The 27,079-nt window shown below is 45.2% G+C and overlaps 1 protein-coding gene across 1 annotated transcript; it reads right to left on the bottom strand.

Moving 5' to 3' along the window:
• Positions 1-5,896: 5,896 nt before the first annotated feature.
• Positions 5,897-25,360, bottom strand: LOC142587425 (mialostatin-like). Its single transcript, XM_075698437.1, has 4 exons — positions 25,054-25,360; positions 11,319-11,387; positions 8,801-8,854; positions 5,897-6,116 (listed from the first exon to the last, which is right to left on the bottom strand). The coding sequence occupies exons 1-4, from the start codon at positions 25,282-25,284 to the stop codon at positions 6,018-6,020; spliced, it is 453 nt and encodes a 150-aa protein (XP_075554552.1). The 5' UTR covers positions 25,285-25,360; the 3' UTR covers positions 5,897-6,017.
• Between the last annotated feature and the right edge of the window lie 1,719 nt (positions 25,361-27,079).

Genomic DNA, 27,079 nt, shown 5'->3' with positions numbered 1-27,079 from the left:
TAGGTTCGGCCAAATGCCACCTGGCATCGCAGAAAGGCCACCCGGCATCGGCCTCGAACAGCAGCGCAGACCGGGCCCGTCGCAGTGGCAGTCACGCTCACCCTCACCGCGGCGATATTTCCCTGCTCGCGATAGCACCTCGAGGACGACGCAAGGGCGATCACCAAGGGCGCTATAACGTAAAACTATTCCAAACTTTTCTATTCCAATTCTGCAATCACCCCACCGCGATTGGTTAAAAACATTTTGGACCACCCCCACTACAGCTGTCTGTCACGCGACGTCACGAAAATCGCGACATCTCCCCATGTGATATGAGTTGTATACACTGATTATGCATAGTTTGACCGAACGAAACAAAAATAGTTCTTTCTGATTCGACGCCTTTTCGGCATTAGCGCTCGGCTATTGGTCAAAAGTTTTCGGCCTGCACCCACTTCACCTGCCTATCACGCGACGTCACAAAACCGCAAAAGCTTACCACGTCAAAGTGACGTGTACGCGTTAAAGATGCATTAATATGCCGAACAAAACTGAATTTTCTTCTGAATAGCCGCAGGCTGCCCCAATCCGAAAGGAATAAAAGATAGCTGCCACCGATCGGTCTGGGCACTGGTTACTCGCCCCTGCCGGAGAGCACGGGTTTATTTGCGTGTAATAAAACATTTTGCGTGGCCGTGTAACGATTTCGAGAACTTTCGGTGCGTTTACGACTTCGTTCTGCCAAATCTTCTTTGCTGAGGATCCGTTTTAGCGTCATTCTTGGGCTTCCGTTGCATGCCGCCGCGATTTTCGACGAGCCACCGAAAGCTAAGTATGAAAAAGCGGAGCAATCGCAGGCGCCGGCACCACCCTCTTCATCCGGTTATCGATATTCAGTGCGGTGGCCCGGCCCCATCGAATTCCTCTCCACTTGAGCATGCTTCTTGCCTCTCGTGGCCAATTAGATAAGGCAAGCAGCTCAGTGCAGGAAATGTTATTCGTTTTCAAGCAAACAAAAGTGACCCCCTATTATCGAGGAGAGCGTTTGATTTGTCGGTTACGACCACACTGCGGGTGACTGCCCGATGCTTGCTTCGGCGGTTACGCAAATTTGACATCAGGAGATTTGAATAAAAACACATGGGAATTGTTTTACGTTATACGGCCCCAAGTCCACGCCGGGAAAACTAACGCCAGCGACCTTCCGAGGTGCGGCCGCTGATACTCGACGCGCTCAAGACCTCGTATCATGCCGACCGTAGAACAACAAAAACACGATAACGCCAGAACCAGTTTCCGCGAACAAAATTTCACTGGACATACCTGTATTGATCGACGCCAGAAAAACGAGTGCATTTGTAGATACCGGCGCCGATTACTCTCTCCTTAGTGCAAAACTTCGAGCGTTATGAAAAAGGTACATTGCCCTGGAACGGGGCACCAGTTCGTACGGCAGGTGGCCACGTCATCACACCGCTTGGCCTATGCACGGCCAGATTAGAAATTGTCTTGGAACCGCATGGAACCAGACCACTTGTCTGGTTCCATGCGATTGTTACCGCGATTTAATTCTTGCGATGGACTTTCTCCGGGAATATGGCGCCATTATTGACCTCGGCGAGCGCTGCATCACATTCTCGACACAAAGCGCAACACAGACCGACGCCATTTGACACAGATCCTCACTTCGCGTTTCGGACGAGAGAATCATGATACCGCCGCTTGCGAGTGGTATGGTTCCGGTCAAGTCTGACGAGCTACAAGACGGTGAAGCCATTGTAGAAGGCAACATTTCTGTGTTACTGGCACAAGGTATTCGTGTAGCGCGAAGCCATGTGGAACTTCGTGATACATGGCTTCGCGAGACAGCGGTCCTCGTTACCAACTTTACCTTTGAGCATCGGCACATTTTTCGTTTCACTGCCATTGCCTACTCCGAACCATTAACAAACATCTTCGAGTGCTTTGTTTCCGAAGTGGAGACAGACGACGGATCACTCAGAAACATCGATGTAAACTCCGAGCTTATGGACGACCAAAAGAGTGCGCTGCAGGAACTCTTGAAAAAATTCCGCGCCTGCTTTGCTCGGGCTATTAAGGCGGGCCAAACGGCAATCAAGAAACACGGAATAACGACATCCGCCAACGCACGTCCCATCAAACGACAGCCTTATCGTGTCTCGCCGAAAGAACGTGGGGCAATTCAAGCCCAAGTCAAGGAGATGCTAGATAGTGGTGTCATTCAGCCTTCGCACAGACCGTGGTGCTCCCCGGTCGTTCTAGTCAACAAAAAAGACGGAACGCTTCGTTTCTGTGTTGATTATCGACGCCTCAACGAGGTTACTAAGAAGGACGTGTACCCACTACCACGTACCGATGAATCTTTAGACAGGTTGCGGCGAGCTAAGTATTTTTCGTCTTTCGATCTAAAGAGTGGTTACTGGCAAATTGAGCTCGATGAATGAGACCGCGAAAAAACTGCTTTCGTCACTCCAGATGGCCTTTACGAATTCAGAGTAATTCCTTTCGGTTTCTGTTCGGCCCCTGCAGCTTTCCAACGAATGATGGACACCGTTCTCACTGGTTTGAAGTGGCAAAGCTGCCTCGCCTACCTCGAAGACGTGGTTGTTTTTCGGAGACACTTGACGACCACCTGGACCGACTGCGACAAGTTCGCGAAGCCATCCGATCGGCTAACCTCGCCCTTAAGCCTCAGAGTTTTTGGTTACAAGGAGCTGATGTTTCTCGGACACGTGGCCAGCGCGGAAGGCGTTAGCCCCGATCCCGCGAAAACTGCCGGTGTAGCCTCGTTTCCAACACTGACTGACAAGAAAGGTGTCCGACGCTTCCTGGGCCTTTGCGCATACTACCGGTGTTTCCTCGAAAATTTTTCGAAGACGGCGGAGCCGCTGACTCGCCTCACGAGGGACGATGTATCATTCGTCTGGTCCTCAGAGCAAGAGACTGCTTTTACCGAGCTTCGACAGTGTCTGGTGTTAGCACCAGTTTTGGCCCACTTTGACGAGGAGGCGGACACGGAAGTTCATACAGATGCCAGTAACGTTGGTCATGGTGCGGTGCTTGTACAATGGCAGGACTGTATTGAAAGAGTGATCCCCTACGAAAGTCGCACACTATCGCATGCAGAGACCAACTACACCACCAAGGACAAAGCGTGTCTTGCCGCTGTATGGGCGCTGGTCAAATTTCGTCCTTACCTTTATGGCCGCCAATTGAAAGTTGCAACTGATCATCACTCGTTATGCTGGCTTGCAAATCTCCGGGACCCTTCTGGACGACTGGCACGTTGGAGTCTACGTTTGCAGGAGTACGACGTGGCCATCGTGTACAATCGGGCCGCATACACAAAGACGCTGACGCACTCTAGCGCGCCCCTTTTGCCACTACCGACCATGACATTGAGGACGACGGCGCTTTCCTTGGGGCCGTAAGCGTCACAGATTTATCCAGACGGAAGCGCGCAGACGACGCATTACGACCTATATTGGAACATCTGGAAGGACGAAGCCCATCAATACCCTGGCATATCGCTCGAGGATTGTCGTCCTTTTGTTTACGACATGGCGTCTTGTACAAGAAGAACTCCGCGGCCAGCAACAAGACCTACCTTTGGTCGTTCCAGCAGACCTCTGTGCGGAAGTTTTTTTCGCCTGTCATGGCGAGATGCCGTCTGGCCATTTGGGTTTTACGCGAACCCTTGATGGAGTGCGCAAATCCTACTACTGTCCGAGACTTGCCGAGTGTGTTAAGCGGTACGTCCAAGCCGGCCGTGAATGCCAACGCAGAAAGTTGCCAGCTGTGAAGCCTGCGGGATTGCTCAACAATTCGATTGACCCACCTGGCAAACCTTTCGACCAGGTCGGCATGGATCTTCTGGGCTGGTTTCCACTGTCATCTTCTGGCAACAGATGGATAATCGTCGCCACGGACTATTTAACGCGATATGCTGAGATAAAGCTGCTCCCTCGAGGCACAGCTTCCGAGGTTGCCCAGTTTTTCATACAGAGCATCGTCCTACGGCATGGCGCCCCATCGCACGTCATCACAGACCGAGGCAAAGCCTTTACAGCACAGCTCATTGAAGACGTTTTTAAACTCAGCTGCACGGCCCATCGAAGGACAGCTGCCTATCATCCGCAGACAAACGGCTTGTCCGAACAACTGAACAAAACGATGACTGACATGCTGTCTATGTACGTAGACGCACAGCACAAGACGTGGGACAGATCATCCCTTACGTAACGTTTTCCTGTAATACTGCTACGCAAGGAAAAACACGCTTCACGCCGTTTTATTTGGTTTACGGCCGTGAAGTGCAGACTATGTTAGAAGCAATGCTGCCGAGCAAGAACATTGATCATCTCGACCTCCCCCTAGATGCCGAACTTTTCGTGCAACGCGCCGAAGAAGCCCATCAGCATGCCCAAGTGCACATAAAGCAACAACAGAGCATCGATGCGCACCGTTACAATCTCCGCAATCAACATGTCGAGTTCCAACCTTGTGATCAAGTTTTGGTCAGGGCTCCCGTGCGCCGAAAAGGACTATCCGAGATGCTTTTGAGTCGCTACTTCGGAGCTTACAGAGTGTTGCATCGAATTAGTGACGTGAATTACGAAGTCCTTCCTGACGGAAGCCAGCCTACCTGACGCCGAGACGCGCAATCTGGGATTGTGCACGTTGTGCGGTTAAAAGCGTACTATAGCCCCTAATATTCACCTTTTCAGCCGCTTTGGTTATTTTTTGTTGTTGCTCGTCCATCAGTGCCTTGTGACTATATCACACACCATAGTGACTGTGACTATAGCCTATGTGTTCGTCCTAGACCATCTCAGTGATCTCAGGCCAAGCCTATGTATGCGTTGCTTCTTTTTTTTTTTGAAGAGTGGTAATGTCACATGGTGTGACGCAGCAAGGAACTGAAGAAGAGGAGAACGAGGTTCGTCTCGGCATACCGCGTCGCCGCTTACGTTTACGTAAAGCGCCACCGCCTGTACCTTCAGTCAGCTTGTATACTCCAGCAGGGTATACGCGACAATAAATGTATAACTCTCCATTGTTCTATATTTTATTGATACACTACTTGTATTTTCTGTACTTTTTTCTCGTTTCTGATCCAGTGTATCTTCCACGATGTTTTTGTATACTTATGAATTTTATTTACGCACATATTTGCCTGTTGCTTGCATTGTTTTGTATTTTCTGTAATGTTTGAATTTTCCGCAAATTGTTTTTCTCCTTTACTTTTTGTATGGAATTCGTGCCAGTGTATGCCATACTATGGTGCACGGACCCAGTCAAGCCTTTTCAGGCTTTCTGTCCCTGCTCCAAACATCTGGCACATGTTTAATAAAGCTGAATTGAATTGAATACGTTGCGTCGCATATACTGAGTCAATGGTAAACGCATTGCTGTCAGCAGTCATCCTGAGATGGATTACGCCGCTCTGATTTTCACCTAATGAACCTTCCGTTATCGATATCTTGGTTGCAGCACATATGGAAATCTGCTGGACAGCGAACATCAGGGACATTGGAATGTATAGTTAAATCCTCAAGTATCAATATATTTTTCTCTACTTTTCAGTACAGCCTTCTGGTGAGCTGGTAAATGTTGACGAAGCTACCACAGAAGCATTCCACCATACGCATTATCAGTCGGTCGCCTGCGCTGCAGTGCATGACTGAATTTCCCAGATAAAAATAAGAATATATGCTACACAGTTTTACTTAAAGTGCTGATTCCGTATGATAAACAAAATCTTAGCTTTTTTAATTAAGTCTTGCCTACCTTTCTGCATACTTCGCGTTGAAAATTATGAGCTGTATACGCTGTTTTCGGGATGCTTCGTCGAAACTTCCAATGCCTGAAAAGTTCGAACTTTTCACCAAGCTTCGTTTTCACCAAGTTTCGTTTTATTTTAATGAAGCAAAGTAGCATCGACAAAGGGTGCTTGTCTAGCCCCGAACCACATTCCGTTTTGTCACTTTACCTGCATTCACTGAGCATTGCACTTATTCTTCGAACGACGGTTGCTTGCACTCAAATGATGTAATATTTGGCACCGGTGCTCTAAGTGAATGAAAGAATTCAATGTTGCAGACAGCTACAACCTGTAGAGAGAGAGAGAGAGAGAAAGAAACGTTTATTATACGAAACAGTGTCCCGAGCGAGGACGCCCTAAAGTGGGAAGGCTCCTTAAAGAAAACGAGCAAAATATGTTCAAGACGCGTACACTTTAATTAAGGCAACGTGTATAAAGTTGTGCAACCTAAAACATAGGCTTGGTTCAGGATGCCGAACGAAATACCCAGGATAATATACATCACAGTGCAAACGTTGTTTCACTACAGCTATATGACTGGACAGAGATAACAAACACATTCCGGAAAGAAAGTACATTTTAACTCTATTTGTTGAGCTGTAAAGCTGACTGCAGATGACCGATAATTTCACTATGACTCTGTAAATAAATGTTAAACCCGTCATGGTTGCTCAGTGGCTATTGTGTTGGGCTGCTGAGCAAGAGGCCGCGGGATCGAATCTTGGCCACGGCGGCCGCATCTCAATGGGGGCGAAAGGCAAAAACACCGTTGTACTTCGATTTAGGTCCACGTTAAAAAACCCCAGGTGGTAGAAATTTCAGGAGTCCTCCACTACGGCGTGCCTCATAATCGAAAATTGGTTTTGGCGCGTAAAACCACGTAATTTTTAAATAAAATAAAGATTGATAATAGGATTTAGAACACACTAAAAATGATTGACTTGTTTGCATCGCGATAACTGTCACGTGGCTTTGATTCCTGCGTTTTAGAAGACGCTACCGGTAAAAAAATTACGTGGATCCAGCTTCCCGCCTATGTACCACAATATGTAGTTCACAAAGATTCTACGAATAAAGTATTGCTGCTAGTGCAATGGGCAGCAACAAGTCGAAATATATTAAATCGCTCTTGTTCACTACATTCATTATTTTGTATTGGTCTTCCTCATTGTGCAAAGATTGCTTTATTTGCCGTTTTCGTAATATCCATTCAGGCAATGTGCTGTAAGCCAGTAATGCTAACGCTTTAAAATATACTCGAAAAAGAGTAGTGCACATTTGCCACAAGCATTTCGAAATTAAATGGTACTATAAGATATGTGAAGGAGAAGATGCGTCCCATGCAGCAGTTTCACCAACGCTCGGCTCGTTGTGATCGCGCTGCTAGTCACTTGTGTCTCTCGAGAGGGCGTCTCACGCTGCCTCATCTTTCATACTCCTTTCGTCTTTGAAGGAACGCACCGCCAATAAACATCTTATCACCTAGTTTATTAGGCGACGCTCGTTCCATTGGCTGCACACGTCCTTTCATCCATAAACAACGCATCAAATGCTTGCAGCATCATATTTTCGTCACCAAGTAATAGGTTAATGAAATTCAACGTTTAGTTTCAATGTCGGGAGATACCCACCGCAAGAATAAATGCATGGATCATCGATGCTTGAACCTAAGCAGCCCTTGCTTGAACGCAAGGACTGCTTAGCACACATACGTTACTGCTCTCTCACACAAGTTTTCAAGAAAGAATGTGCGCCCCTCGGCGAAAAAGCTTATACAACACAACTTCAAAGTATTAGCAACACCTCCTCCATCATTTATCGCAATGACTTCCCTCTTAGCTCTCAAAAACATTCATGTTTTGCATAGGATTCATGAACCGGGTTCAAAATTGTGCTCCCGCAAAAGTGCACCTATAATCCCAAAACTGCAAAATATTGCACTATCTATTTTGATGTGCACTTTTACAATACACATTTCATATCAGCTTACAATTGCACGTGTGCCATCTACATCCCTCCTATCACGATTGCTACAAATTCAAAAGTAATAGAAGCACCTTACTTAATAAACGATCATAAAATAATTCCTCAAAGAGAACCTAATTTGCATTTATGTTACTTTAAAATCGTTAATCCTCACATTTGATCGAGAAATATCGATGCATGACTGTGTTAAACAGTTTTATTCTTTGTCTCATAATGCATCGGTGTTACAAGAATAGAAATAACAAGGTGGTGTAACATTCCTTTTTCAAGTGATGTCGTGACGAAGCTCTAAAAACCAGATATCTCTATGATTTAGTGTCTGGAGATGTTTGAAATATGCATATTTTCTTTTACTTTCGGTTTTGAACGACAATAAATATGCCCGTTTCTGAACAGCACTACTCAATCCAGTATTCTTTCTTTATAAGTAAAAAAGATAATATTTCGTGTATTTTGTATGATAGCTTTATTGATCTATTATTTGATCATTGCTTTAACTGGTGTGTGCTCCGAACAGCGACCGAAATCTTATTGGTTTCACTTTGGTGTCTTGTTCTAGAAAATATTCATTAACTCTTTTTATGCACGACTTATGGTATTAGCCAAACAAATGTTGAAAATATATTGCAAGATAGTTCAAATTTGTGTCACTTGGCATGGGCATATTCACTGTATTCGGTCATCAAAATTGCAGTACGTGACTTGCAAAATATGAGCAAAATATGAAGAGATGTCACTGACAGCGATCACAAACTGCAGATAAGAGGAGGGAACAAAAATATACACGCCCAGTTAGCATAGCAATGGGGTACAACCGCTTCTGAATAATAGCCATAAAAGTGATTTGGCAGCTTAATTTGTATCGTCTGATATATTGATCATACATATAAAAGAGTAGTATAAATTACTCGTATTTTAGCCATTTTTTTTACCGTGAACGGTACGTTCATGGTAAGTGGTAGGTTTAGTAAACGCGATATATGTTACCTTTCCAGTGAAACAGACGAGATTTTGCGGCTGATTCCACGTGCCAAGCGATTGCTGCAGGAAATAATAAGAATTAAAACAAGCGCCTAGAAACAAAAATGGCTATAAAAATAGGTATACATGGTGAAAACTGTATAGTTAGGGGTAGTTTTCTAGGATAACAGACATCGTTTAATGGTACCTTGTTTAACAACTGTAGAGCAACCAGAAAGTTGCGCTATCCGTTGTAGTCAGACGCAATTTCAATCGAGATACCGATTATATCACTACATTTACCTGATCCTAAAGCTTGAAAAAGACAAGTCCACTTGTCGAAACGTTCACTCGCACTTTTCCATTGATCTTGTTTTGCTCATCGTGTTGAATGTACATCTCCCGCCTTCCACGTGATTTCCCTAGTTGTGCCTTTCACACATTCAACAGCAAGATAGCCACTAGAATGGCGTGATTTTGACACATCGCTGGTGAGCAATCAGCACTCACTGTGGTAAGTCGACTAATCGATTTGGAAGACGAGTGACGAGAGCTGCAGTAATTGAACTAGCTTAGCGAAATCGGCCTGTTGGCTTGGCTAAACGAAGTAGAAAATTGGCTTGAGCTGTTCAAAAGCGGTAACAACGAAAAAGCCGAGCAGAAGTGAAGATCGAGGGACGAAGTAAATCAAATCCGTAAATAAGAAGAAATAGCAATTAAAGGAACGAACCTAATAGTTTTCAGATATTCGGTGTCACATAAGTACAGTAGTATCTGACTTCTAGCTTATTGGCAGCTATAGCAGCTTTAATATTTACTCCGTCAATTTTGATGCCTAACGGGAAGGTTGCAATATTGTTTTTCCTAATAGGTAGAATAGGTGATGTTGCTGTCGACCTTGGTGCACTATAGTAGCTCCTAACAAAGGAACCTGAAATAAGCGCTGTTACCGCTAATAAATTACAAGTACATTGACCAAGATGCTCAAACGTACGCGGCTTTGTACCTGCCTTAGTTGCATTCCGTTCTACCATAATTTTGGAAGAATACATCAGGAGCAATGAATAAATTTACGATCCACTGGTTGGGATAGAGCCACAGGGTGTCTTGTCGTCCGTGACCGTGCAAACGCAAGTTAACCAGGCGCGTCATCAATGTTACGTCTTAACAAATTGTGATGCATTCGAACGAGTGAGAACACACGCACACACAAAAAGAGGAAAAAAAACAGGCAGTCTAAACTCTTCTTGACATCTACGAAATGCGCAGCAGTCTTGATGCGATTTGCTCGTGAAGCTTATGTATGTGTGTATATGAAGTGCGTATTTCGTAACTTTAAATATTAGTAAGAAATGTCAGCAGGTTATCCGACAAAATGACTTTGTTTTCAGTAACTTATGTACAGGTTAAATATTCCATGTATTCGCACACAGTACATCATTATATACTTGAATTTTCTGGGGCGTCCATAGTGGCCTGTTGCACTCGCGGCGTTCGTGGTGCGTCGGTTTCTTCAGATGCAATTGCGAATCGATACACACCAAACGTCTCAATGCGCTGAGTTGTCCGCGAGAAAGAATGTTCTATGGCTCATTAGCGGGATGGTATCAACGATATCACGCTCGTATGCTAGCGATCATGTGTTTGAAATCGGCCATGGGTAAGCTTATTAAATGTTTGTTCAATTATTAATAACACCATACTTTGCTGAAAATGATCATTTGCTAAGTCGCAAAGTCATTCGAATCAAAAGGACGAAGTTTACGCAAACCCATCTACTAACTATCAATCTCATAGTGGTCGACTCAGCGTGCTTGAAGTTCCCTTGACACTGTCACTACTGTTCCATGTAATAATCTTTGTATGAAACCCTAGCGCAATATGGTACGCTTACCCGCCGTGGTTCTTCAGTGGCTATGGTGTTAGGCTGCTGAGCACAAGGTCGCGGGATCGAATCCCGGCCACGGCGGCCGCATTTTGATGGGGCGAAATGCGAAAACACCCATATACATTGATTTAAATGCATGTTAAGGAACCCCAGGTGGTCTAAACTTCCGGAGTCCTCCACTATGGCGTGCCTCATATTCAGGAAGTGCTTCTGGTGCGTAAAACCCGATAATTTAGATTTAAAATGGTGCAATGCCTTTGGCTAAAGGCGTAGTGTGCGTATTAAAAGGGGCCTGGAATTTGCCAAGAAAGCGTGGCTTTAAAACACCCGAGTATAATATAACGTGTTGCAGTTATAAACCATTTGTGTACCGGCGTGCTGGATGAATACCCGCTATATACACTGACTGTACTTTGTTTTCGCTGGCTTCAGAGAACCTCTGCTCAGCTAAATCAAGAGGCTATTTGCTTTTGTAATTCGTCTTGCACTATATTCTATATTTTGTACATTTCCTATAAAAGTGGTTTCCAAACGAATAGATATATTTCATGTAATTTTGGATTATCTTAAACATTAGGGCATCTTCATGGCCTATCACAATATATGGCAGGTTGAAATAAGCGTGAATAAAAGAAAAGACGCTTGGGCAGTACTTACTGGATGCTGGAAACCGCAGCTCACCTGAGCCTGTTCTACTTCGAGCTTATAGTTAAGCCCAGCCACGACCTGCAAAGACAGAAAGTCGCAGGTATAAGAGCACAATTTCATTGTCGCATTTCCTGTTACAAAGTTCAGCATGTGTTGCGGGAGGGTGGGGCAAATATAGTCAAGAGTGTCCAAGATCAATGCTATACCATCGTCATATTCTCCGACGTTATTGAACTCCGCTAAAGGAAACCGTTAGATAATCCAGAGTTGACATTAGTTGGCCTTGGGCCTTTTTGTCCCGCTTTTAACCTATAAACATCCGTTGCAGTCACCTGGTAAGAATTAGCATAACCAGAGTCTGATCTAGCTGAAGCGCGTGGTGTGTTCGTGTTACCTAAACGACAAGTAAAATACCTACAACATCGCAGTAATTCACTGTGCGATTCAAATCAATCATGCTGTTCTCTTGCCCAAGCAGGAGGAGAAAATGACTTTATTGCGTGTCCTGCGAGTTGGTGCGCAGGGCCAAACGCCCCGCCTAGGTGACAGCCAGGAGTTGGTGGGTCCTGGCGGCATCCTGGGCCCGCTGGACCACCCATACTTGATCCTCGAGGGCGGGGCTGAGCAGCGCGCCTTCCTAGCGCATGCGAAGGCTGTTGCTAGAGGCCGCGTTCTCGTTATTTTTATGTATCCCTCGGCATTCTCATAATATGTGCTCCAGAGTGGCGCTGGATTCGCGTGTGTTGCCTTTGTCCATTTGATATATATTCGGATATATGGTGTGCAAGAGTGCAGGCTTCGGAAATGTCCTAGTTTGTAACCATCGTCATGCGACAGACTCTGCCCTTTTGTCAATTTTTGGTGCCCAGGCTTAAAAAAATTGCCTTTAGTAACTGGCTCCTGTGCTGTGTAGACAAAATAAGCTCAAATGAAATTGAAGAATACTATTCAATCACAAAAATCACGATGTAAAATGCCAATCACCTTGATGTCAAGAAACACAAAAATTGTGTTTCGTGCTACTGGACCATAATTCACTACTGCTTCTCTTTCTAAAAGTTTAGCAGCTTTTAATAGTTGGCTGGAAATATGTAATAAATTTAAACATACTTTCGGAAAAACTATGACAAAATATTCTTTTATCGACGCACCCTGCTAGTGTTGCTTATGAACGTATTTTTATGAATAAATAAAAGCATACCAACCCAATGATGTGAGCATTTATCAAAGGAAAGCTATCTTTCAGGCGTAAGAAGGGTATTGACACACCCGCCGCAGTGCCTTAGTGGCTATGCTGTTGCGCTGCTCAGCACGAAATCCCGGGATCAAATTCTGTTCGCGGCGGCCGAATTTCTTCGCGGCAATATATATATATATATATATATATATATATATATATATATATGCACAGCCACTTCCCCGCAGTGAAAGTTGCGAAAACAGTGAAGCTGGTGGTCGTTTTCTCAATTTCTAACTCTTGGGGCCCTATAACGTAAAACTATGCCATTATGTTTTATTCCAATCTCCTGACGTCCAATTTACGTAACCGCAGGCGCAAGCATCGGGCGACGACGCACAAAGTTTTCTGAATAGACCAATCAAACGCACTCTTCGTTTATAAGAGGTCGCGTTTGTTTGCTATCAAAACTAATAACATTGCCTACACTGAGCAGCTTCTCTCATCTAATTGGCTGATAGCTGGCGAGGAGCTTGCTCAAGTAGAGAGGGATTCGAAGGGGCCGAGCCAGTGCACTGAAAATCGATAAGCGAACGAAGATGGTAGTGCCGGCGTCTATGATTGATCCGCCTTCCCTTACTTATCTTGCGGTGGCTGCAATAAAATCGCAACGGCATGCAGCGGAAAGTTAAGAATGCCGCTAAAACAGATCCTCATCAAAGAAGAGTTGGCAAAATGAGGTCGTAAACGTGGTGAAAGTGCTCGAAAACTTTACATGGCCACGCAAAAGCTTTATTGTATGCAAATAAACCTATGTTCTCGAGCGGGTGCGAGTAGCCAGTGCCTGAGCCATCGGCGGCAGCCATCATTTACTCCTTTCGGAACAGGGCAGCGTGCACCTATGCAGAAGAAAACTCAGTTTTTTTCGGCACATTGATGCATCTTTAATGCGTACACGTCGCTTTGACGTGGTGAGTTCTTGCGGCAGGTGAAGTGGGTGTCGCCCAAAAACTTTTGACCAATAGCCTAGCACTAATGGCGAAAAGGCGTCGAATCTTATACAACTGTTTTTATTTTGTTCTCTCCAGTCATGCATAATCAGTGTTTTCTCGTCCAATGAGACGTGGAGCTATCGCGGTTTTTGTGACGTAGCGCGATAGGCAGGCGAAGGTGGATCAAAAAAGTTTTTGACCGATGACGGAGGGCTGATTGCAGAATCGGAATGTAAAAGTTTCGAATAGCTTTTCGTTATAGCTGCATTGGTTATCGCGATTTTTTATGAAAGTCTTTTGTTTCGTTGCTATATTCGAGCTTCGGTTCTGGATTGCGCACACAGTTCAGTTGTGTGAAGTTGTGATCAAACCACAGTCTATAACACACCTTGCAGCTGTGGTCGCAGCCACGGTCAAGAACTTCCCTCTTGTACTGTCCATTGGCAAGCTCCATGGGAGGAATCTCACGGCGGCGATGTCTGCTCGGCCTCCTACTGTCGAAGTCCCGGGTTTGCTCGCCTGTGTTGGCGCTTGGCTTGGGTTGCCTTCTTTTGAACGTGGGGGTTGGCTTGCCTCCACCGGCGCGTTGCTTGCGCTTTTCGCTCTCAAAGCTCGGGATATGCGCTACTACGGCACTGCCACTCTCGTGGGAGCTGCCCGTGCCGATAGCGCCTAGCGGAATCCATAGGCCGAAAGGGTGCGCACCGGCGATATACCTGCTCCTATAGCCATCTCTTCCCTCTCCCCTGGAACGCGCTCTGATTGGTCGGCTCCTTCCCGGCCCCCCGGCGCGCCGTATGATTGGTCCGCTCCCAGCCCGGTGGGAAACCCCCCCCCCCCTTAACACCCCCTAATGGTCTTAACGTAACGACATCTCCTCTGTCCTTCTCATATGCCGGCGCTCCTTCTCTCGTCTCCTCCCGGGCGTCAACAGTGGCGGCACCTAGGCCGGGTAAAGCTGGAAGACGCTTCCAACGTTCGGTCCTTTGGTGCGCAGCGTACGGCGCGCCCGAAGGCTTTGGTTGTCAGTTTATGACGGGATAAGTTCATAAATGTGTTACTCCAATAACTGCCGGTATCCAAATTGTACTGCTTTATACAAGCTCTTTCACTGTGATCACTTCGATTGTGGTGTCAACAGTGGAGATGGTGTGCGCAAGCGATCTAACGGAGTGTTTTTTTCTCTAATGGCGCCTTTTGATCAACTTCATTTGAACTTCATCGCCGCCAAGAGAAATTGCAACAACAAGCACTTTGTATGTGGATGTTTGCCTTTTACTTCTATAAACCAGAAACGTGGGGTCTAGGCTTTACTTGAGCCGAGGGTGGTGTACACTCCTATAATATGTTCTGTCAAAGGCGCGTTTGCTCGTATTACACAAATGCATGGTAATGCATCGGAATTCGATTTCTTGATTCCCTAATTTTGAAGGATTTGACTTTCAAATTGTTCTTCAGTGAAGGGATTCCAAGATGAATAAGCTAAGATTTGGTATGGCACAACTTTTTGAGAAATGGTACAAGGCACGGAAGAAAATATACTGCCTAACACTTCACAAATAATTTCGCAATTAAGAACTGTTGACATTTCACCTGGTTGTGTGCGTGGCCATCACAATTTTGTCAACGTTGAACGTTTTAAATGGTGTGGGTTATTGCGCGCCACATCGTTAGAGGCTTCCTTTACCCTACCTATCCGCTTTAAAATGTTTCAACCAGCTTAGATTTGCACGACATTATTGAACCCAATCTAATTTCGGCTGCGTTTAGCGGATGTCTGTGAACAACGCCTCGAATATAAATACATGCACGAATGCGCGCTGCATAAAAGCTAGACCTGCAGTGCGAGTACCATGAACAGCGGGGGCTCAAGCGATGAGAACGGCCGTTTTAGTCTCGAGTTACTCAGCGGAGTCCCACTCAAAAAAATTTAAAAAAAGACGTCAAGCAATGCGCATCACATCAGTATGCAATAAGCGCCAATGAATGATGGGCCGAACTTACATATGAAGCGCAACTTTCGTGTCTGATCCCAGCAACGGTTTCAACAAGAACGAAACGACTGCGCCAAGCAATGTGCGCCGTTTCAATAATGGAGCCTGCCGAGCCAGAAGCGTGAATGGCGAGGCTCAGGCGACATGAAGCACGGCTTTCGCAGCAGCGAGTGAACGTTTACAAATACAACCGTGCCGAACGTTATTTATTGTGAATGAAGATTGCAGACGATCGCGCTTCTCACCAGATCGTCCGAATAAATACGCGCAGCTTCTGATGAACGGCCACTTTCTTGACAAAGGCGCGGGTCCCGCGCATTCTCAAAGTTTGCCCGGCCGATCCTGTGCAGCCAAACCTTTGGGCGTGCCGCGTTACTTGCCGAAGGAATAACGAAAAACGTTTTCTCTTTACCTCCTCAGTTCGGACACCATTAGGCACAACAGAGGCTAGACAGCCTCTGTTGTGCGCTTACTTGTACTTGTTGTCCTTACTTGTCCTTACTTGTTGCGCTGGCGCCGCAACAAGTAAGCGGCGCCAGCGCTAGCAAAACGCTGCCCGCCAAAGCTCCGCCGCCCGAAACGAGCCGAAGCCCGATTTCAATACCCGGGCATGGCGCCGGCGTCTGCTACGGACGAAAAAAGCGCGCGCTAGCACGTAACCAAGCGCTTCGACCAATAGGAGTGTCCACTCTCCGGAGGCGTGGAAGGCGACAGAAAAAGCGGCAAAGTACAGACGAAGTTGTCACTCTTTTAATTCAGGGGCTTCCCCGCTCCCATGCTCGGCGCGCCCTTTGGTGGTGAGCTCTGGAACCTGCGCGACACCGGACCGCGAAGGCTCAACTTAGAACTGATAAAGTAACCGTGTCCAGTGCATTGGGGACACGTTAAAGATGCCCCAGTGGTCAAAACCTATCCGGAGTCCTCCACTACGGTATGCATCACAATCAAATCGTGGTTTTGCACATAAAACCCCAGCATTCAACGGCTATTGACGGCGCCGGTAAGGTTTGAAATTTGTTGCTGCTGACGTCCTGAAGGGCTTTCTTTGTGGCTTCCGACAGGTTTTGAGGCTGTGGACTGGTGGAAATGGGTGCTGGTGATCGGACTTTGCAAATAAGGGTGAGGGTGTTTAGGAGAAATCAGTGGCGCCGAAACGAGGATGAAGACCGGAGAGCTACTAGCAACGCCAGCATTTGGTTAGCGCCAGCAGCGAAGTCATTGTGGACCTGCTGGTGGAGTGTAGATGCGTAGCGGGGCGAGGGCGGGGTGATGCACTAACGCTGTGCTAACTGAGTGAGCGCTAGTGCTACTGCAGCTAATCAATTACTTGGGAAACTTTCTTTACGCTAATTCGCACAGCGTGTCGGATACAAATTATTGTTATTGAGGTAATGGCACAGTCATCGCAGAAGTGCATCTTGCTCTGCTTTAGCCATAATTTGGAAGCGATTATGGCGAAGTAACCTTTTATACGTTTCATAACCAAGTCCAATTTTGTCTCAATAAAGAAACTTGCCGTCTATATATCTGGAAACACATTGCCAGAACTGCTTCGTCAATTTTGTCATGACAGTATCAGTAATTTCTTTAGACCGTGTTCCCCAATGGTATAATCATCGATGGTTCAGTTACTGTAGACAGTTTCACGTGAGCTTGCGTACGAAATTGTTTGCCCATTTTAGGGCGTCATGTTTAAAAGTGCGAGGTTACCTGTGTTCGATATAAAAATGTTCATTTTACAGCATTTACGCAAGAAAGATTAGGCAGAAAAGGCAGAAATACAGGAGTCAATTGGCAGTTTAGACGTACATTCAAAACCAAATAATCTGCAACGCTCAGTCACCTCAACGTATTGCAATAAATTTTAACGAAAGCGTGCAAACACTTACCAAGTTCACGTTTTTTGGTAGCCACATTCTACAGTTCTTTGGGAACTTACCGGCTACTCTCACGTTTGAATAAAACAAGAATATTACCTGCTTTTTTCTTGAGCGCGGCCCGTGACTTCTAATTGTACAATATTATATATTCCCGTGTAATTTACCAATGTATTGAAGAGTGTGTCGGGACAAACACCTGCAACAATCTTTTGATATCGTGAGGTTGGTTCCTACCCCACTCGAACTCGGATTGCAACGATGCGGAGTACGCTAGTCATTGAGGCGACAGAAAGCAAGCCTCAGCCTAATGTTCAGTCACAAGCCGATATTTGTAGGTCCAGAAATGGAATCACATCAGCACTGATACTGTTCCCGGGATGCCACAAAAACAGTTTACACAGCTCTAAACCTGCGATGCTGCTCAGAACGGAACAACCCATAAACGAATGTTTGACTATCCGTGTGAAAGAAAATTGCATAGGTATTGGTAGCGCATCCATGACCATGGTGAGAGTACCTGCAAGTTTTTTTATAGACAGTTTTCAGCAGCGGCGCACGGATGTCCAATGTTTTACCACGTGATCGCGCCGTATGGTTTGGCAAAGAACAGAAGCCCAGTGAAGGGGCCGTACGCGCTGTTGGGATGGACAGCGGCTGGATCCGCGACGCAAAGCTCTGGACCATGGTTCAAGAAACATGCAAGTGAGCCATTTTTGGGGAATTTTACCGTTGCATGCGCTTATGCTGGAGTACTCAGGCACTCCATCATAGACACGCTCGTCCTTTCTCCATGCCAAGCGATTCAAGCTCATGAAGGTGTGTTGCGCTCCGTTCACGTCATTTCGATCGTCACTTACACTTCTTTTTTAGTGTACGCTTAGTGCGGTTTATTTGCACAACAACTTTTTTGAAGTAGTTGCCCCACCTTTCGTTTTTTGTTGATGGCCACAAATGTGCATGCTTTAGCGCCGAGTGAGAAATCGTGTCTGCTTGTGTGTTCCCATCTCGCTCGCTTGGATTTTAGATTACCACATACGTTAAGGTAAGCATTTGCCAGATATCAATGATTTCTGCGGAATTGACCAGTATGTTGGGGAAGCATTAGTTTTGCGGTGTTGGCTTCAAAGCTGCAGATTGTGCTTTTTGGATGTACTGACTGAATGCTTCCAAACGGGTGTTGTTCCACAGTGATACGTCTGTCACACGCGCAGTTACAGTCACTATCGATCCGATACAGATTGGGTGATGCTACTCAGTACCCTTCGATCGCGATCGCACGTCGATCTAAATCCAGTCGGTTGGCTCATCATGAAACTGCCCGATTGAGATTGTAGACCGAGGTAAGCAGCTTAGAGGCCGGTGTGTTAGAGAACAAGGTACAACCAGAAAGAAAGTGAACCGCAGGAATAACACGTTCAAAAGCCTGCTTGAGCCAACAGTGAGACACCTAATCAATTTTATCTACGTCAATGTTGCAAATCTCTGTCTTTAGTGTTGACACCATCTACGTAGTTCTGAGAATTCCAGATTATCAGACCGGGCGCATCTGGCACGTCTTCTACCTTATAGAACGAATGAGAAACTCAGTTTTCTGACTACCCTTACTATCTATTGGGTAGGTTTATTATTGCCTTCCGACTTTACACATAATTTACACATTAAGCGCTGGAGCTCAGCGAACACGACACGACACCGATCCTTTGACTGTGTAGTAACGATCATGTTCGACTGCGATCAAAAATACGAGCCTTATCGAGGCTCTATCACGATTTAAAGTGGCTATGTGACAGGGGCATCACTTTGGCTGCAACTCAAGCGCCTTATAAATTAGAGCTCCTGTTTCGAACTTTCACAGTCTTCGTAGGAGATCAGAACTAGCTTAGTAAGCCTTTCAGTATTTTATAAAATATTGTGTCCCTGGAACAATATTTGAGTAATTGAAATGATCAGTTTCATATTTGACTGCACATTGCATGTTATTCCAGCGCTTTCGAACATCCACCAATATCTCGAGGAACAAATAAAGATTGTCTTTCGTTATCGCTTTTCTTTTCATTACCACAGCGTACGGAAATGTTTTTCTCTTGTTTCAGCGGTCTGCGAAAAATGGTCAAGGCAATGTAACTACATCGAAAACCCGCTCAGAAACATGCTCGGTCAAGGGCAGTCTTGATGCAACAGCGGCGTGTGTATTGCGCACACTGAGGTGTTCCACTGGTTAGTGGCTCTATCACGGTTTTCGCACCTGACCAAGGCGTCAAGTTTTTTCTCTAAATCCCTACATTGTTCAGAGTAATCTTCCGCGCCGCTGGACAGCACACTGCGTTCAGTCGCCATTGGCTACGTTTTCACCATGCAGCGATGGTAGTCTTGTTTTTGCCTCCAAGGCCTCGTATATTCCTATCCAGCGGCGCGCCGCTTGTCCGACTGCATTGCACTTACAAAGACTGGCTGCTACGAAGCGTCTATACCACGGAACTTTCACTAAGCGCTCTGACTGAGCCTGGCTAATGCGTATGGTGCGTTCGGTTTTGTGTAGACATATGTAAAGTTCGGTCGCCAAAATGCTCAAAGTGACCGGTTTAATAACTCTTCCCTAGCATGTGTTTATAGAACGCGAATATTGACAAAATTTATGTTCTGAGCTTGGACACCCGTCTTTATATTCGAATGGGTTCCTTGTAATGTAAAGTTCCAGATATCTACTTGTGCCATTTTATCGGCACTGCGTAAGACCTGAGCAGAAATTTGGCCTTTTCACTATACACACGTTCCGAAAGTTTTGAGGCCAGTTTTACCATTAAGAAATTAAAATTTCTTACATTCAAGCTCCTCACCGACGACTGCTGAGTTTTTATTTAGCGGCACTTAGGGGCTAGCGCCTCAGCCGGCGCCGTAGCCCAATCGCTAGAGTAGCGCCTGCGTGGTTAACCTTTCATCAAGCGCTGGAAGCAAGCTGAATATAATTTTCTTTTCGTTTCACCTTTTAATTAAACACATGAAAAAAGTTCGGCAGCATGTTACACGCCTATAAGAGGTGATGGCGAAAGCCTGCTGCAACTGAGTAATGCATTTAGTTATACAACTGAATGGGTAAGACTTCTTTCAAGTCATAACTAGCCGCAGTGTGAAGTGAACCTATGGCGTTGTAGGTTTACGTTCTCAACGAGCCGTGCGAGTAGCTAAGATTGCTCATTGATAATCAGTAGTTGCGTTTGTTGGGTGCTCGATTTAGCGGAGGCCACTAATACGCGTTTTGACAGGTTGAGAACGAAGATTATATTTGCTCTATTCTACAGTGAAACAGATTTGCCGAGTGGCAGTGGCGGCGCTCCTGCGGGCAGCCACCTCACATCACAAAAAAGAGCAGGGTGACAGATGGCCGCTGCAAGCCCCCACGACCCCCCCTAAAATTCCGGAGGTTTAGGTGTGAATAGCGGAAGGAATGAAGCGTTATGTGCAAGATAGCCTAGTTTCACTCGGTCTCACGAAATTGTCTCTTCTTTGCCGTGTACGTCAATCTTTAAGGTTTTCTCTGAATGCGAAACCACGCGGTTGGGACCTTCATAGGAAGGAGTCAACGGTGGCTTTATGGAATCGTCCCGCACAAAGACATACGTGGTTGTTTCCATTGTCGAAAAGCTACACACGAGCTGCCAACGTGCGATACGTGGGGGTGTACGTCGAGGCTCGTTCTCGTTTTCGGATTGGCCACCCCGCAGCTGACGCAACCGGTGCCGGAGTTTTGACAGTCGTTCGTCGCCGAGCTCCTCGGAGAGGAGCTGTTGAAGCCTACTCTGTTGCAATGGATCGAGGCGCTGCAGGACCGTGTGCTTTGGGTTGTATGCTGTGGCCGCAGTCGTCTTTGCTAGCAAGTCGTCTATGGCATCGGAAATGTCGGACGGTAGCGCGGCGACGACTTGCAGGTACCTTACTGTCTGTGAACTAATGCGCCAGTGTTGAAAAGGGGCACCTGCTTGTGTAAACCAAACTTCAGGTTTCTTCTGTCAAAATTTGGGAAGCTGACGCTTTACGGCGATGACAGGAGACGTAATCGTGGCGTCTTTTCTATTAGCCGGAGTAGGAGCAGCGTCGTCCATGGCAGTGTTCGAAAAAAAAAGCGTAAATGTCTTAGGTCACTCCTTGTTGCGCGCTCGGTTCCCCTGAGGCAAGTAATGCACGTTCTCACATGTTGAGACCGAAGGGTAGACGCAGTAAAACAGGTCTGCCATGTGGCAGTGGTGGCGCCCCTGTCGGGCAGCCACCTCACATCCCGAGAAAGATTGGGGGGCAGTGACGCCCATTGGCACGTGGAGGCCAGGCGAGATAATTGAATTACGCAGTAGCGAGGGATGAATCACAGTGACAGTTGGTCGCTACACATCTTTACTTGCTTACGGGGGTCGGAGCCATTCCTGATGATGATATTTTTGTCTCACGGGATTAGACGCCGCTGTTTACTGGTATCAACAATTGCAACAAACCATTTAAGGCTTTGCCCCTAACAGAAAATTTCACTTTGTTGCACCCTGATTTCAGTAACTCACCGAAACAGGTAATTTCAACTGTAATATTTTTACTCCCTAATCTATTAAGCTTACATAGTTGTTACACCCTACATTCCTTCGCTAAGTGGCAAAACACAGATTGGTATTTTTCATGCTCGTCCAGATCTGTTCGCTAACTTATATGTATTGGGTTGCTGCACTACGCTCTTAGATATGATGTTTTCTGTCGTTGTAAAATCGTGGTGGTAAATTTGCAACCTATGCAACGCGCTTTTTCTACTAGTCTCACAAGAACAAATACTACCATCAATGAGAAGTGCTGCGGACATGTTTGAAGACCCATGTCCAAAGGACGCTCAAGCTACGCACGGTTTCAGATCGCAGTCGACCTCTGTCACTTGGTCCTCATGCTGAGAAGCCACTGTGCGTTTTGTGAATGGAGGACAGATACTTAGTGCAAATTACGAATAACCTACCCCGGCCGAATAATCATATAGCACCCAGCTTGAAAAAATTCTTTGAGCGTAGGCGTTCAGCTGGCAGTCCCACTGCGGCAGCACGCGCTCCAAATTTTCGTCCTTGTTTGCGCACGCACTGTGGTTTCTGCGCCCATTGTACAAATTTTCAGTACATTTTATGTGAAGCTTACTCTCTGCGCTTTTCAATGGCAATGAGTGTTGTCGCATAACCTGACGCGTTAGCTGACCGCAATCAAAACAGTGTGAGCAAAAAAACGGCGTTTTTGCTGCACTAGCCTTCTTTGTATTGCGTTTCCGGCAAAACTGTTCAATATAACAAAATAAAGTTTGCTTTACCAGGAAAGGACATGTTATACAAGGTTTCTATGAAGAGCTATTATGCGTAAACCCTTTAGAAATTTATATAGGCACTAGTAAAAAGGAAAAAAAAACAATAAAAGTTTATGAATTGATACCGTTTCTTCTCTTCAACGCAAAACAATAATATTTGGTTTTCTTGGCATCAGTGCACTTATAATGTGTGGAAAGTTGTTTTGTGTTCTGATGAACAGTTCGCGAGTTATAATTACTTAAAATTCGCAATTTACGGCTATACTTTGTCACGTATTACTACTGAGGAGTATGCAAACCTATTGCAGCAGGAACTCTGAAATATTGACTTCTTCAAATTGACTTTTTTTGTTCATGTACATGCCAATTCACAATGAGTGCTGCATATTAGTAGAGTTATACAACGCCTTGTAATTACTACCACTCACTAGGTTTACTGAACAGGGCTAAAAAAGACGATTTCCAATAAATAATAAATCTCACGGGCGATTGTTGCTGGTAGCGCCATCTGCGCAGGAATATATCAACGTGTTTCACGTCAGTTCGAGCATTTGTCAGAGGTGGCGCCACTAAACATTAGAAAACCGGCCAAACGCGGGTGGATTCTTTCTCCGGATTTGAGTGCTTGGCTCAGCCTCGTCGTCGGCCTCCCCCCACATTCATTCGAGCACACGTGCCTGCTACCAAGCCATGAACGCAGTCCAATGAGAGCTCATCGAGTGTTTCATCTTAGGCAAGGCATTAAAAGAAGGAATATTGCCACTAAGCATGTCGAATTGCCACATTATTGTTCGCAGCGATATGGAGCAGCCATAAATTTTTTAATCCGCCAAGCCTGGAAACTAATACAGATTGGTTAAAAAACTGCTTAAACATGAACTCTAGTGAAAGATCAATACAAAAGTTATAGTGCGTGTTAAAGATGTCGGATGCTAAGTAAGATAACTACGTTGCTTAACTTTTTCTTCTTTCAATATTATGCGCTAAATTTTAGAAATAGCACGTGACTGCCGGCTAACATGCCTCGCTTTTAATGCCCGCAAATCTTAGTTGAATAGATTAACAAGCTTGCTCCATGCAGAGAGATCGACTTAACAAGCTCTTGGTGACTACAATGGACGATAAGTGACAAAATTGGCATACCGTTCAAACAAAAATTTTTCAGCGAAATAGCAGCCACCACGTGCGAATGCGATACGATATGGTAGAGGACGTAGCATCTGACGCCACGCAGGCATCTTTTCTTTTCTTTTCCGATCAACGAACAAAGACGATGGAGATAGGCGTTGGTGATAGTCTGATGACAGACGGAGATAAAATCCATGCAGTCTAAGGTTCATCGCAGTACATCGCACTCATCGACAGCCTGTTCCTTCTATCTTAGTGTGTGAAGCAGCCTCTGCTAATTTATTTATTTATTTATTTATTTATTTATTTATTTATTTATTTATTTATTTATTTATTTATTTATTCACATTTCCTTACAGACGCACAGAAGGGCATTGAGTAAGGGGGTCAACAGCACTTACATGACAAAAATAGCGAAGTGCAGCATCGTTATACAATATTAATAGGCAACAGATTCAGGTTATCACGGAATCATTCACGATTGGAGATGGATGCAATGTGATCCGAGAGACTGTTCCAATGTGCAATAGCTCTTGGTAGTGGTGATGTGTTCAATACGTTCAACTTACATTTGAGGGCATTTAAAGCGCGGCGTGTTAAACCCACAGTCACGTGGTATTTTTTTAATATTTTGCGCACTTTTATAAAGGCAAGGCACGAAAAAATTAAACAATGCACTTATTTAAGCATAAATGAAATTATCTGATGCTTCTCGACATGAGCTACAACTTTTGTATAGAAGACATTTCGCTAGAGTTAATATGTAAAAAGTTAAATAAACAATCTTTCTTACTTACTCAACTTGTCAGATTGAAAAAGTTATCACGACGTGCTCCGTATGGTGCAGAACCGTACTGCGGGAATTCGACATGGGTAGCAGCTGTGTTTTTTTTATGCTTGGCCGAAGTAAACTGAGACACTCTGCATTATGAAGAAAATAGGTGTTGTAGGATTTTAAACGAGAAGGAGGCTGGACGAAGGCCATCACAGGCTCGAAACAAGACGTCCAGCACCTGGCTGTCCACAGGGCCCGTGAACGAGCGGAGAGGCATGGCCTCTCTGTTCTGACATGGGGCTAGCCAACGGCTGGGTAGGGACCGACCTAGCAGGCCCCCTGCATAGCTCATTAGGACCACAATAAAGTCGTTTACTACTACTGCTTCTACTATAGTCACACAACGCAGGCAAAGAAGCAGTGCTTCAGCTGATACGAAATAGTTAGCACTGTTTTACAAGCAAGAAATAAATGTAATTACCTGTGTGGCAGCTTTCGAAACTCTTAAATTTACTCCGTGAAGGTGAGGTACTCCAAGAGCGGCAGAGAAGGCTTGATAGGCAAGCTTGATAAACTTGTTTGATGCCGACGGAAATTTGTGCTCCCTCCATCCTCCCAGTAATTGAGGCGTCACACGCCTCACTCTCTCCCAATTTGCATGCGTTACCGTAGTTATGCAGAAAATGAGCGCGATGCTGCGAAGGAGCTTCATGGCGTTGAAGTTTGACTTCTTCGTCGTGTACCCGTTAGTGCAAGAAATGCGCTAGCGCAAGGAAACGTTGCTTCGCGATTGTCCGTTACCTCCGTTGTTCAGGTGTAACAATGGGATGCCATTAGTCATTCTGTGAATAGGCTGGTTTCTATTGTTGCGTTCCACTTTTTCGCACACTACTGCAACTTCGATCGCTTGCCTCATGTTTCTTAGTTTCTTTGTGGTTACGTTTTCGTTTTCGGTCGTAGCCGACTTCTTGTGTGAGCTTTACGCTCAATATAGAAGAAACTTTCGGTGGGTATGATGTTCGCGGCATCAAAAGCACAGAAAATAAGCAAAGTGATGACCTGTTGTTTATGAGAAGCTGTTTTATGTATTTCATAGAGGGCACACTTTGTCTTAGAGGAAATGTTCAATACATTTAGAAGACTTGATAAACTGGTTAATTAAGCCCCACGCGTCAATTTAATGCAACACGCTTCATTCCGCCTTCTACTAATCTTGTTGGTATTTTTTTGGGATGTCAATGATATTGCAAAATAAATGGAGTTGTCAAAGGCATTGTAGAAGGCAGACCGTTTTTGCATCATAACAAATACGAAAGGCATCTTATGTAGAGAAATAAAGCGGGATTATTCTTCTACGGCTGACTTGCAACGAGAAGAATCAGTTGCAAGTCAGCAACTGATTCGGATGAAATAAATGTATACATTTTTTTCATCCTCATATACGCGGTCTTGCGGATGCGCTCCACGTTCTCAGTCAAGCGCTGCTTCCGGTGCGTAATATTGTTGGCGATAATATTTTTTATTTTTCATATGAAAAGCGTATATTTTAGCTAGCCATTCGTAACGCATCCACTGGTATTTCAAATATAAAACCTAGCATGGAACTTCTTCTGTGTCTATCTGAAACTTCATGCTTCCTTCGGGGTCCTGAATTTGAGTGTTTTGCTGCAGTTCACCTTTTATACAGAAATTGTAATGAATAATTATCCTAGCTTCTTTTTTTATTGCGGAAAGCTGCGATGAGGCCTAATACCTTCCTTTCCTGAAAGCAGTATTTCCAGCATTCCGGTAAACTTGGACACATTATGCAATACAGCTTCGCCTGAATGTCAGCAGTTGTTCGCGTTTGTGCATTGAAACCTTTCCAGCTGTGCAACTTTCAAGTGCTCTACAGCTGTGGAGCGAAACATAGAGCGCTTTCTTTCTCACTGGCTTCATTGCTACCATTCCAGTGCACTCATCCGCGCCATAACAAGAACGCCTGAGCGATACGGTATACACAGAAAGAAGGGCCGCAGTATTTTTTGATCCTGGCGAGTTGCCATTCTTGCGTAGGAACGAGCAGTTTTCGTCCAATTATAATGGTGCCTGGGTAGCACAAGAGCGAACAATATTGTTTTCGTTACTCAGTCAAGTTAGTCACGCATGCACGCCCAGGCGTCTAGTGTCTATCATTTTGTCACAAATATCCGCCGGGTCTGACAAACACTCGAAACGGTATGGACGACACGGTTATGTGTCACGATATAGATTGCGGAAGTAAGCCCCCTATAAGGAAGCTGCTGCCGCCAACTAATGAGAACCACTGAAAATGCAACTCGCCTGACCAAGTTGAAGAAATATTCATACCTTAAGTAATGTCCTTCTTCAGGTGCAAATACGTCTTAAAACTGAGACTTAAGCCTTAAGTATTAAGCCTTAAGCCTTAAGTCTTAAAACTTAAGACCGAAGCGGTGGCGTAGAGGTAGAGCATCCGCCTGGCGAGCAAGAGGACCGTGGTTTGAATC

Source organism: Dermacentor variabilis, chromosome 7, assembly GCF_050947875.1.
Source record: "Dermacentor variabilis isolate Ectoservices chromosome 7, ASM5094787v1, whole genome shotgun sequence".
NCBI lineage: Eukaryota > Metazoa > Arthropoda > Arachnida > Ixodida > Ixodidae > Dermacentor > Dermacentor variabilis.
Note: the sequence above shows the minus strand (reverse complement) of the source record. Positions and strands in the feature narration are given on the sequence as shown.